Genomic DNA, 14,660 nt, shown 5'->3' on the forward strand with positions numbered 1-14,660 from the left:
ATATAAAAATAATATGCATTTAATACTAGCGACGCCATTTATGTGTCAGACCGGGGACTTATCAGCCAACTTGTTAAATGTACAAATTCGAGAAAAACGTCCTGGCTTACAACATATTTAAAAAAACAAGTATATACGGCCGTAAGTTCGGCCCGGCCGAAGCTTATGTACCCTCCACCATGGATTGCGTAGAAACTTCTACTGAAGCCGATGGCAAGGTATCTTAAAACTTCCTAACCCCGTAATATATACCACATAGTCCATACGTGGTATATATTAAACTAAAAAAGGCCGATTAAATACGTATATAATTAAGTTTAAAGTTTCTATAGAAATAAAATTTTGACAAAATTTTCTATATAAATTAAATTCTGACAAAATTTTCTATAGAAATAAAATTTTGACAAAATTTTCTAGAGAAATAACATTTTGACAATGTTTTCTATAAAAATAAAATTTTGGTATATTATTTTTGGCTCCAGTGGCAACCATGATTATGAACCGATATGGACAAATTTGTGTGTGATTGGGGATCGGCTATATATAACTATAGACCGATATGGATCAATTTTGGCATGGTTATTAGCGGCCTTATACTAACACCACGTTGCAAATTTCAGCCGGATCGGATGAATTTTGCTCCTCCAAGAGGCTCCGGAGATCAAATCTGGGGATCGGTTTATATGGGGGCTATATATAATTATGGACCGATATGGACCAGTTCTTGCGTGTTTGTTAGAGACCACATTCTAACACCACGTTGCAAATTTGAACCAGATCGGATGAATTTTGCTCCTCCAAGATGTCCGGAGTTCAAATCTGGGGATCGGTTTATATGGGGGCTATATATAATTATGGACTGATATGGACCAATTTTTGCATGGTTGTTAGAGACCATATACTAACACCATGTACCAAATTTCAGTCGGATCGGATTAAATTTGCTTCTCTTAGAGGCTCCGCAAGCCAAATCGGAGGATCGGTTTATATGAGGGCTATATATAATTATGGACCGATGTGGACCAAATTTTGCATGGTTGTTGGAGACCATATACTAACACCATGTACCAAATTTCAGCCAGATCGGATGAAATTTGCTTCTCTTAGTGCAATCGTAACCCAAATTTGGGGGTACGTAAAAGTGGACCGATATGGACTAATTTTTGCATGGTTATTAGATACCATACACTTACACCATTAACCAAATTTCAGCCGGATCGGATGAAATTGCTTCTTTTAGAGCAATCACAATCCAAATTTGAGGGTCCGTTTATATGGGGGCTATACGTAAAAGTGGACCGATATGGACCAATTTTGCATGGTTGTTAGAGACCAATACTAACACCATGTACCAAATTTCAGCCGGATCGGATGACATTTTCTTCTCTTAGAGCAATCACAAGCCAAATTTGGGGGTCTGTTTATATGGGGGCTATACGTAAAAGTGGACCGATATGGCCCATTTGCAATACCATCCGACCTACATCAATAACAACTACTTGTGCCAAGTTTCAAGTCGATAGCTTGTTTCGTTCGGAAGTTAGCGTGATTTCAACAGACGGACAGACGGACGGACATGCTCAGATCGACTCAGAAATTCACCACGGCCCAAAATATATATACTTTATGGGGTCTTAGAGCAATATTTCGATGTGTTACAAACGGAATGACAAAGTTAATATACCCCCATCCTATGGTGGAGGGTATAATCATTTTTCATCAAGACAACGCACCAGCGCACAAGAGTGCTTTAACAATGGCTAAAATCAAGGAATTAAAGTACGAGTTGCTTTACCACCCACCTTATTCTCCTGATTTATCTCCCAGTGACATTTACTTGTTCCCAAATTTAAAAAAAATTCCTTGCTGGTAAGCGTTTTACCTCAAATGAAGATGTAATTACAGTTGTAAACCACTATTTTGAAGACCTTGAGGAAAACTATTTTATTTAATCAAGGGATAGAATTACTAGAAAAGCGTTGGACTAAGTGTATTGAAGTTTCGGGAGATTATATTGAAACATAAAAATATTTTTGAAAAACTAACTAGGCTAAGAAGTTTTCGAACCGCCTTCGTATGTGCAATAATTTTAAAACAAAGAACTGGTTTGTTCTTTGAATTGCTTTTGAATCCACAACGACTTTTTCATAAAATTTTTACAAAATTTAAAAAAAGTTCGTACACTCAAAAAAAGTTTACTTGGATCCAAAGATTTTGACTTTCCTTTAAGGATTTTGGTATTGATTCCGAGCCAAAGATGCGGCTTTTTTAAAATAAAGACATTTTTTTAGCGACCTATCTGGCTTTAAATCTAGGATCACTACAATTAAAATTAGGATACATATCTCATTTATCGAATTTTCATTCTCTTTTCGCATTTTATCAATAAATCTATTCACGTACAAACAAATGCCAGTTTAAAAATACAAATGATAACGGTAAAGTAAAAATTTCTGTTTTGAATTCCAAAATAACTTTAAACCAAAGATGCTTAATTCTAAAAATAAATCTTAGCCTATATTTGAAGCTTTTTTTTTTAAAACTAAGGATTAAATATTTCAAGTAATTTAAGGACAATTTCTTTAAATCAAAAATGTGTTACTTTATTTTTAGGAAAATTTCCTTTATTTCAAAGATATGCGACTTTAACGGAAAGAAACAAATTTACAAAATTTGTGTCCTAAATTTAAGGAAAAAACAATTTTGAAGCAAATATTATAAACTTCATTTTAATTAAAATTTCATTGTTTTAAAGAAATTTGTCCTTAATATTTTGTAAAGCGAGCATCCTAAAATAAGTTGCGTAATCTATAATATCACGTAAATATTGTTTTCAGTGTACGAATATACCAAATAAATGCAAAATATTTGACATTATATTTTTTTTTTCTTAAAATGTTGGTGATTTTAACAAATTTAGGAATGTTTGAAAATGTTTCTTAAAAAAAGATCTTGAAGAGATTTCGTTAAGAGAACGTAATTTTTCATCCATTTAATGAAAAGTATTTTTGGTTGTAAAAAAAAAAAAATTAAAAATGACAAGAATTTTTTAAGTAGAATCGAGCCAACCAAGTTGATCCAAGAAATTATTGTTCTATGATGAAGTATTTTACAAAATTGCAATTTTTTAAGATGGTTTAATTTTATTGCAAATTGAAGTGATATTCAGAGATGGTCTGTATCAAGCTATTTTAGGTTTGCGACTGTCGCAAAGTTGTAAACGTCACATACTCGTCGTAAATATAAGAAAAGTAGCAAATGCAGCGAATGATATCCAAGATGATGATATGTGCGAAGAAATTTAAATTCTCACGAATGTTCATAAAGTTATTAACGAGTTTAAAAAACTTGAGAATAGAGATATTTCAATTGGAGACTCCAAGCCGAAATTACAATGAACTATTTGATGATGCAGTAAACGTGACGGTCGGTATTCGCTCATCCTTTCTTTCCAAAATTTCTGCAGAAACTGGAAGGAAGTAAGACTACTTGAGTCTTGCAAAAGTGATTTTTTGTTTAAAGAGAATTTTATAAAATCACGTTTTGGCTTATTAGAGTCAATTTCCATACTAATTAAACTTTTTCAAAATTGTAGCTAGTCATTCGCCGATGCAACTAAGGCTTAGGTGGTTTTTTACATTAGGTTTACGACTTTTGCGACATACGTATTATACCGTCGTATACGTATGTCGCAAAAGTCACAGTTTGCGACAGGCCAACCCTGGTGATATTATGACATTTCGGTGATATTTAAAATTTTGAATATTTTATCACCGATTAGTAATCACTATTAATCATCAGTGATGGAAAGTATACTTGTTTTTTTTTTCGAAAAATCAATGGTGCCTCTAGGTGATTCACTTTTGGTTCGCTTTTCTATTAAAATTCAATCGAAATCTCTGAAATATTGAAATCCTAAATTAAAAATTCTAATAATTCAAAACTATTAAAATGTCGACGGCCTGAGTTTGCCCACGTATCACCCCGTAAATGCTTTGGAGGACAACGTGTGGAAAGAAATCCAAATTCCAGATAAGCCGCATGGCAGCTCTTTAGAATAAAACATAAATAATTCAAAATTTAAGTGATTTAGATTGTTTTTGTTTTTAACGCTACATATTTTAGCATAGAGATTTTTATTTGACAGCAAAAAAAAAACAAAAAAATAAAAAAAATCACCAAAACAAATCACGTTGACGGGTATTTGTTTTTAATAGAAATTCACACGCACTTATCATTCGATCACATTAAACCAAGATATAGCTGATGGAAGTGGCGGCGGCGGCGGTGTTGTTTTGACTACGCTATCAGATTCATTTGTTGAATTTTTGGTTTCGCAACCTGTTTGCATTTTTTTGAATTTGCGAAAAAAGCCGGCTTTCCATGTGTTAGAAGAGATTTGTTTTCCATTGTTGTTGTTGTTGTTAGTTTCTTCTTTCCACATTTAATTTATCGATTTTTGTTTTTTGTTAAATTTTCGATCATGTGTTTTTTTTTTTGTTGGCATGTTGTTATTGTGGTCTTGTTGGCTGACTGGACGACCGGCTAACGTTTGCGGAAATAATTTGATTTGTACGTAGATTTTTTTTCGTATGTATGATTTTGTTTATTTTAACGTATGAAGGTCACACTATCGCTTTAACGTTGTCGTAAAAAAATATTTAAATAAAAAGAGAAAATCCAAACAATTCTATGAACGGGATAGAAATAATTCCTGGGCCGATAATAAAGCATTTTATATCGGAAACGTGTTTGACATACATAACTCAATAATATCATATTGTTGAGAATTTTTAGGTTGTATTTTATTTGTAAGGCTGAAGTGCATACATAGTCAAAGAGGAACTTGCATTTTACTGATAAATTCTTATTGCCGCGAACAACTTTCTAAAATCAACACATAATCATACAAATAACCCAGCAAACATAGGAGGAAAGTTTAGAGATTTTCATTACACAATCTGATCAAAATTAATGGAAAATGTAGAGGATATCTTTAGAAAACGAACTCTAAGCTTTCCTCGATGTAGTGACATTTGGCGCCCGAGCCTATATATGTATTGATCTAAAATTTTGACAAAAATTTTCTATGGAAATAAAATTTTAACAAAAATGTTCATACATTTTGGCAAAATTTTCTGTAGAAATAAAATTTTGACAAAATTTCCTATGAAATAAAATTTTGACAAAAATTTTCTATAGAAATATAATTTTGACAAAATTTTCTATAGAAATAAAATTTTGACAAAATTTTCTGCCAACCTTCGACAATTGTATATACACTGAGAAAATATTTACGTGATATTAAAGATTACCCAACCTAAATTTTAGGATTCGAAATTTACAAAATATTAAGGACAATTTTTTTTAAAATAATGAAATTTTAATTAAAATAAAGATTATAATCTTTGCTTAATTTTTTTTTCATTAAATTTAGGACACAAATTTTGTAAATTTGCGTCCCCCCATTAAAGTCGCATGTCTTTGAGCTAAGGCTAATTTTCCTGAAAATAAAGAAACACATTTTTGATTTAAATAAATTGTCCTTAATTTAACTGAAATATTGAAACTTTAGATTTAAGATAACACTTCATATATAGGCTAAAACTTATTTTAGCGTCTTTGGTTTAAAGTTTTTTTTTTTTGGAATTAAGAAAACATTTTTTACTTTGAAGTATCCGTTATAATTTGGATTTTTAAACAGGCATTTGTTTGTCCGTGTGAGTACCTTTATTAATAAACCGCGAAAAGTGAATGAAAATTTGCTAAATGAGCTCTGTATCCTTTTGTTTAGGATTCGAAATTTACAAAATATTAAAGACAAATTTCTTTAAAATAATGAAATTTTAATTAAAATAAAGTTTATAATCTTTGCTTCAAAATTTTTTTTCATTAAATTTAGGACACAAATTTTGTAAATTTGCGTCCCTCCGTTAAAGTTGCATGTCTTTGAACTAAGGCTAATTTTCCTTAAAAAAGAAACACATTTTTGATTTAAAAATATTGTCCTTAAATTAACTGAAATATTGCAACTTTAGATTTAAGATAAAAAACACTTCATATATAGGCTAAAACTTATTTTGGCGTCTACGGTTTAATTTTTTTTTTTTTTTTTGGAATTAAGAAAACATTTTTTACTTTGAAGTATCCGTTATAATTTGGATTTTTAAACAGGCATTTGTTTGTTCGTGTGAGTACCTTTATTAATAAACCGCGAAAAGAGAATGGATATTTGCTAAATGAGATCTGTATCTTAATTTAAATTTTATTGATCCTAGATTTAAAGCCAGATAGGTCGCAAAAAAAATTCTTTATTTTAAAGAAGCCGCATCTTTGGCTCGGAATCAATACCAAAATCCTTAATGGAAGGTCAAAATCTTTGGATCCAAGTAATTTTTTTTGTGTAAGCTTGCCTCGATGTGACGAAGTTTGGCGCCCGAGTCGATATATACTGATCTAGTTAAAGGCGGTGGATGGAATCTTTGGATTTATGATAAACAAACTTCAAATATGGGCTAAGACTTAGTTTAGGGATTTTGAATCGAAACGAACAACTTTCTAATATCAAGAAACAATCATATAAATAACCCAACAAACATAGGAGACGTTTTTAGAAAATTTTATTACAAAATCTGATCAAAATGAGATCGGTGGCAACAGAATTCAAGTTTTTCTTCATGCGGCGAATTTTGGCGCCCGAGCCGATACATCTTGACCTAATAAAAGGTGGCGGATGGCACAACATTTTTTCAACCAGTAAATGGGGCAAATAGTCGGCACCTTTGACTGTGTAAACAATTTCGAACCTTTTCACGGGGTGGCTGCACAAAAAAAGTGAACCCTCTATTTCACTAAAGCCAATTAAACTTTATTTTAGTTAATCGAATTATTATGTTTGGAGAAAGTTTCCTTTACTCTAATAATTTTTTGCGGACGTTAGTTAAATGAACTCAAACACGGAAAAAAATTATACACAAATGAAGCATAAAGATTTACTAAATTTGTACTTGTCACAAAATTGTTCATTGTTTCTTTAAATTTGTAAATTTTACTACATATACGTCCATCGTGAACTTCGTATGTCACTGAAGACATTCCTGCAATTTTGAGCTCCATTTTTTTCCTTCAAACTACAAAATTTTATTTAACAAGTGAAAATAAAAAAAAAATAAATATGTTTAATAATTTTTTTTGAATTGATGCCAGCGTTTGTAATACTGTTTACTCACAAATTTCTAAAAATAATCAAAAAAAAAAAAAAAAAAATGCGAACCATACCAAAAACTACCAAAAAATATTATTTTGCAAAAATGTATTTCTTCAGAAAGTTTTGTCAAAAGTTTATTTCTACAGAAAATTTTGTCAATATTTTTTCTTTTGGAAAATTTTGGAAAATTTTGTCAATTTTTTTTTATTTTTGGTCAACAGTTTTTTTTTTATAGAAAATTTTGCAAAAAAAAAATTTTCTTTAGAAAATTTTGTCAAACTTTTATTTCTATAGAAAATTTTGTCAAAATTTTATTCATTCGTTTTGTTTGTTATTGTTGGCTTCTCTTCAATCGTTATTGTTGTTTTTTTGATCTCAGCTTAAAGCCATGCATTGACTAAACTACAAGTGTAGCTTAACCAACAGAGGAAAAGTATGCTTGTCAAATTTATTTGGGCAAAGCCCTATAGCATATCTCTTTTCCTTTGCCAGCATATCTCTTTTCCTTTGCCAAATATGCTGGCAAATTTGTTTAGGCAGTAGCCGACTATCAAACCCATTTTTCGGGAGGTTCAAGTGTAGTTCACTTTGGGTTGAGTGAATTACCCGAATTTATTCTGATAATTGGTTGATAGTTTTGCTGCAAGTAGAGGATGCTGATTAGGAATGTGGTAATTCCGAAACAGCTGTACATCCAACCATCTTGCAGTCTATAGGGCTTTGCCCAAATAAATTTGACAAGCATACTTTTCCTCTGTTGGTTAAGCTACACTTGTAGTTTAGTCAATGCATGGCTTTAAGCTGAGATAAAAAAAAAAACAACAATAAAAATTTTATTTCTATAGAAAATTTTGTGAAAATTTAATTTCTTTAGAAAATTGTGTCAAAATTTTATTTATATAGAAAATTTTGTCAAAATTTTATTTCTATACAAAATTTTGCAAAAATTTTTTTTTTAGAAAATTTTATTTCTATAGAATAGTTTGTCAAAATTTTATTTCTATAGATAATTTTGCAAAAATTTTTTTTCTTTAGAAAATTTTGTCAAAATTTTATTTCTTTAAAAAATTTTGTCAAAATTTTATTTCTTTAAAAAATTGTGTCAAAATTTTATTTCGATGGAAAATTTTGTCAAAATTTTATTTGTTTAGAAAATTTTGTCAAAATTTTATTTATATAGAAAATTTTGTCAACATTTTATTTTCATAGAAAAATTTGTCAAAATTTTATTTTTATATAAAATTTTATCAAAATTTTATTTCTATAGAAAATTTTGTCAAAATTTTATTTCTTTGGAAAACTTTGTCAAAATTTTATTTCTATAGAAAATTTTGTCAAAATTTTATTTCTATAGAAAATGTTGTCAAAATTTTATTTCAATAGAAAATGTTGTCAAAATTTTATTTCTATAGAAAATTTTGTCAAAACTTTATTTCTATAGAAAATTTTGTCAAAACTTTATTTCTATAGAAAATTTTGTCAAAATTTTATTTCTTTAAAAGAATTATCAAAATTTTATTTCTATAGAAAATGTTGTCAAGATTTTATTTCTATAGACAATTTTGTCACAATTTTAATTCTATGGAAAATTTTGTCCAAATTTTTATTCTATAAAAATTTTTGTCAAAATTTTATTTGTATAGAAAATTATGTCAAAATTTTATTTTCGTAGAAAAATTTGCCAAATTTTATTTTTATATAAAATTTTATCAAAATTTTATTTCTATAGAAAATTTTGCCAAAATTTTTATTCTATAGAAAATGTTGTCAAAATTTTATTTTCGTAGAAAAATTTTTCAAAATTTTATTTTTATATAAAATTTTGTCAAAATTTTATTTCGATAAAAAATTTTGTCAAAATTGTATTTCTTTAGAAAATTTTTTCAAAATTGTATTTCTTTAGAAAATTTTGTCAAAATTTTATTTATATAGAAAATTTTGTCAATACTTTATTTCTATAGAAAATTTTGTCAAAATTTTATTTCTATAGAAAATTTTGTCAAAATTTTTATTCTATAGAAAATTTTGTCAAAATTTTATTTCTTTAGAAAATTTTGTCAAAATTTTATTTCTATAGAAAATTTTGTCAAAATTTCATTTCTATAGAAAATTTTGTCAAAATTTTATTTCGATAGAAAATTTTGTCAAAATTTTATTTCTATAGAAAATTTTGTCAAAATTTTATTTCTTTAGAAAATTTTGTCAAAATTTTATTTCTATAGAAAATTTTGTCAAAATTTTATTTCCATAGAAAATTTTGTCAAAATTTTATTTCTATAGAAAATTTTGTCAAAATGTTATTTCTATAGAAAATTTTGTCAAAATTTTATTTCTATAAAATTTTTTGTCAAAATTTTATTTCTATAGAAAATTTTGTCAAAATTTTATTTCTTTAGAAAATTGTCTCAAAATTTTATTTCTATAGTAAATTTTGTCAAAATTTTATTTCTAGAGAAAATTTTGTTAAAATTTTATTTCTTTAGAAAATTTTACTTCTATAAAAAATTTTGTCAAAACCTTATTTCTATAGAAAATTTTATTCCTATAGAAAATTTTGTTAAAATTTTAACAAATTTTAGTTCTATAGAAAATTTTGTCAAAAATTTATTTCTTTAGAAAATTTTGTCAAATTTTTATTTCTATAAAACATTTTATCAAAATTTTATTTCTATAAAACATTTTGTCAAAATTTTTGTTCTATAAAAATTTTTGTCAAAATTTAATTTGTATAGAAAATTTTGTCAAAATTTTATTTCTATAAAAAATTTTGACAAAATTTTATTTCTATAGAAAAGTTTGTTAAAATTTTATTTCTATAGAAAAGTTTGTTAAAATATAATCAACATTTTAATTCTATAGAAAAGTTTGTCAAAATTTTATTTCTATAAAAAATTTTGTCAAAATTTTATTTTTATAGAAAATTTTGTCAAAATTTTATTTCAAAGAAAAATTTGTCAAAATTGTATTTCAATAGAAAGTTTTGACAAAATTTTATTTCTTTAGAAAATTTTGTAAAAATTTTATTTGTATAGAAAATTTTGTCAAAAATTTTTTTTTATTTATCCACTGAAAATTTATGAAGTAGCATGAAGTACAACTGTGGCAACCATGATTACAATACTACGGTAGTCTTTGTAAGCGGATATAAAACTAAAAAAATATTTAAAATTGAGTAATTGTCAAATAAAATTTTATTTTCTTTAAAATTCAGTCTAAAGGAGCTCTTGACAATAATCTTCCAATGGGATTTTTTTTTGAAAATTAGTGAAAAGTACTTTTTCGCTCAAAAAATACCTTTTTTGTACTTTCTAAAAAATTGTAGTTTCCATCCCACAGCTGTACTACATCGGAAACTAATGCCAATTAAGTGTGAAATTCACACTGTGAATATCATTGACACGTGAAGATGTATTTGCATACCGTCAGTCGCTATGGTTGTGCTTAGTACAACAAGCATCGGTGGTTCAGTGGTAGAATGCTCGCCTGCCACGCGGGCGGCCCGGGTTCGATTCCCGGCCGATGCAAACACTTTTTTTGTTATAAAAATTGATTTTAATTTTTTTCTATAATGTTTATTAATGATTTACTATCATATAATTAAAAATTTATTAATTTTCACTTACTAGAGCACAAACAAAATTTCTTAATACAAAATTTTACCATTAATAAAACAAAAACCATTTCCAGGTATGAATACTACAAAACGACAATAAAGTGCATATTCTTGCACTTTGATGGAGTTTACATGTTAAACTTTTACAATTGTTCCTCATTTTCTTTGATTTTTAGCTTACAATTTCCTCAGCCATAAATCAATTCTTATCAAAGTCAATTGGAATATACAAACGAATACATCTTAATATGATATCGACATTAAACAGAAAACCAAAATGAAACAGGTAAATGGAAAAAAAGAATAAATGTTATTTAAATGAATGATATATTGGCCTGTGTAATGTTTGCATAAGTCCCCGATGCATAAAGATAATTTTTGCAGTAAAAATTAAGATGTACGTGGTGGTAGTTGGCAATCAGAGATGGTCGGAAATTGAACACCATATACCTGCACATTGGCATTTTTTTTACATTGTCTTAAACTATACAAAAGTTAGGTTATCCACTGAAGCGAAAAAATTGTAAAAAATCCACTAATGTAGGGTTTTGTAAATGTGTGGAATAAATTTGTAAATTATCGGTTGAAGGTTTCCTGTGGTTGTTATATTTTTTTCGAAATGTGGTACGTGATGTCCTCTAATAATCATGTAAAAATTTTATATAGCCCTATAGAAACCGATCCCCAGATTTGAATACTTAAACCTCCTCGAGGAGCAAAATTCATCCTATCCGGCTGAAATTTGTTATGTGATGTCACTATTTGGCTATTGAAAAATTGTCCACATCGGTCCATAATTATAAACTCAGATTCCCAGATTTGACAGAATGCATATACGGCTTTACAATTTATTCTTCTACTGACCAATGACCACTACTGCTACGACATTGACCAATAAATTGTAATGTAAAAAATAATTTTTGTTGTGCTTTTTTTCGTTTTTCCAACACTGCTAAAATATTATTATGGCTATTTATTGTGGACTTTTAACATTGACCTGTTGTACCGCGGCAATCTTGGATGCCGCGACTATTGTGTGAACTAATTTCTACGAGATCATTAATCATTGAGTTTACGATACTTTTATGACGGGTTGGCTATCATTAATCGATACTTACTGGTATCTGTACAAATGAACCATTATTGAATGTGGGATAATGGAAGAGCGGCACAACGGGTACGGTGCCATTTTTGAGGTAAATTGGTCCTTGAATTGGTGTGACGGTAGGCATTGGTGATGATTTGTGGGAACCATCTGAAAAATTGTAAAAATGAAAAATTGTGAAAAAAATCGAAGCGAAAGTAAAGAAAAAAGTAAACAAATACATAATAAATTACAAATAAATAAATATAAATTATTGTAATACGAAGTAAATAAATCTCAATTAAGGAACTCTAATGAATTTAATTAATTTCGATTCAATTAAATTGAATTTTATGTAATTTATTTTCATTTAAATAATTTATTGAAATTATAATAAATAAAATATTGTTTATTATTATATTTCATTATTTATAGTTTTATAAATTGTATAGCCGATCTCTAATTTATATAATAGTTAATTTAATTGGTAAATTTATTATTATTATTTTTATCACTATAGTTTATTAATTATAATTTTATAAATTGTATATTTAATTTATATAATTGTTAATTTCATTCAAAATTATTATAATAAAAAGTAATAAATTTTAATTGAGGAACTCTAGTGAATTTAATTAAACTCGAGGCAATTAAATTGAATTTATTGTATTTTTTTTTAATTTAAATTAAAATTAAATTATTCAAATCAAAATCTATACAAATAAGATCAAATAAATCACATATTTTTTGGTTATATTTTGTTATTTATTATTTTATAAATTGTATAGTCGATCTCTAAATTATATAATAGTTAATTTTATTTAAAATTTATTATTATTATGTTTATCACTTTATTTTATTATTTATTATTATACCCTCCACCATAGGATGGGGGATATATTAACTTTGTCATTCCGTTTGTAACACATCGAAATATTGCTCTAAGACCCCATAAAGTATATATATTCTGGGTCGTGGTGAAATTCTGAGTCGATCTGAGCATGTCCGTCCGTCCGTCTGTTGAAATCACGCTAACTTCCGAACGAAATAAGCTATCGACTTGAAACTTGGCACAAGTATTTGTTATTGATGTAGGTCGGATGGTATTCCAAATGGGCCATATCGGTCCACTTTTACGTATAGGCCCCATATAAACGGACACCCAAATTTGGCTTGAGATTGCTCTAAGAGAAGCAAATTTCATCCGATCCGGCTGAAATTTGGTACATGGTGTTAATATATGGTCTCTAACAACCATGCAAAAATTGGTCCATATCGGCCCACATTTACGTATAGCCCCCATATAAACGGACCCCCAAATTTGGCTTGCGATTGCTCTAAGAGAAGCAAATTTCATCCGATCCGGCTGAAATTTGGTACATGGTGCTAGTATATGGTCTCTAACAACCAAGCAAAAATTGGTCCATATCGGTCCATAATTATATATAGCCCCCATATAAACCGATCCCCCGATTTGGCTTGCGGAGCCTCTAAGAGAAGAAAATTTCATCCGATCTGTCTGAAATTTGGTACATGGTTTTAGCATATGGTCTCTAACAACTATGCAGAAATTGGTCCACATCGGTGCATAATTATATATAGCCCCCATATAAACCGATCACCCGATTTGACCTCCGGAGCCTCTTGGACGACCAAAATTCATCTGATTCAGTTGATATTTGGTACGTGGTGTTAATATATGGCCTCAAACAAACATGCAAAAATTGGTCGAAATCGGTCCATAATTATATATAGCCCCCATATAAACCGATCCCCAGATTTGACCTTCGGAGACCCTTTGAAGAGCGAAATTCATCTGATTCGGTTGAAATTTGGTACGTGATGTTAGTATATGGTATCCAACAACCATGCAGAAATTGCTTCATATCAGTCCATAATTATATATAGCCCCCATATAAACCGAACCCCAGATTTGACCTCCGGTGCCTTTTGGAGAAGCAAAATTCATCCGATCTGCTTGAAATTTGGTACGTGGTGGTAGTATATGATATTTAACAACCATGCCAAAAGTGGTCCATATCAGTCCATAATCATACATAGCCCCATATAAACCGATCCCTAGATTTGGTTTTGGAGCCTCTTGGAGGAGCAAATTTCATCCGAGTGAGTTGAAATTTGGTACATTGTGCTAGTATATGGTCGTTAACAACCATGCCTAACTAGGTCCATATCGGTCTATAGCTATATATGGCCCTCAGATAAATTGATCCCCAATCACACAAAAATTGGTCCATATCAAGTTCATAATTGTATATAGCCCCCATATAAGCGACCCCCATATTTCAATTCTGGCTCTCTACGTACCGTGCAAAAAGTCCATATCGATTCGTAATTATTTGTAGACAACTATACAAAAATTGGTCCATATCGGTCCATAATTATATATAGCCCCCATATAAATCGATCCCCCGATTTGGCTTGCGGAGGAGCAAAATTCATCCGATCCGGTTGAAATTTGGAACATGGTGTTAGAATGTCGTCTCTAACAAACACGCAAGAATTGGTCCATATCGGTCCATAATTATATATAGCCCCCATATAAACTGTTCCCCAAATTTGATCTCCGGAGCCTCTTGGAGGAGCAAAATTCATCCGATCCGGTTGAAATTTGCAACGTGGTGTTAGTATAAGGCCGCTAATATCCATGCCAAAATTGGTCCATATCGGTCTATAGTTATATATAGCCGATCCCCAATCACACAAAAATTGGTCCATATCGGTTCATATTCATGGTT

The 14,660-nt window shown here is 29.1% G+C and overlaps 1 protein-coding gene and 1 non-coding gene across 2 annotated transcripts in view; one reads left to right on the top strand and one right to left on the bottom strand.

Annotated features, from left to right (window-relative positions):
• The window catches only part of spz3 (Spaetzle domain-containing protein 3), a 95,283-nt gene that overhangs the window by 32,986 nt on the left and 47,637 nt on the right, over positions 1-14,660 (bottom strand). The window contains exon 2 of the mRNA XM_075297398.1: positions 11,939-12,075. Within this exon, the coding sequence (XP_075153513.1) occupies positions 11,939-12,075 (137 nt within the window). The remainder of the gene's footprint in view (positions 1-11,938; positions 12,076-14,660) is intronic.
• Positions 10,661-10,731, top strand: TRNAG-GCC (transfer RNA glycine (anticodon GCC)). Its single transcript has one exon. It is a non-coding gene; the product is annotated as a tRNA-Gly (tRNA).

This window comes from Haematobia irritans, chromosome 2 (assembly GCF_050003625.1).
Source record: "Haematobia irritans isolate KBUSLIRL chromosome 2, ASM5000362v1, whole genome shotgun sequence".
In the NCBI taxonomy this organism is placed as follows: Eukaryota; Metazoa; Arthropoda; class Insecta; order Diptera; family Muscidae; genus Haematobia; species Haematobia irritans.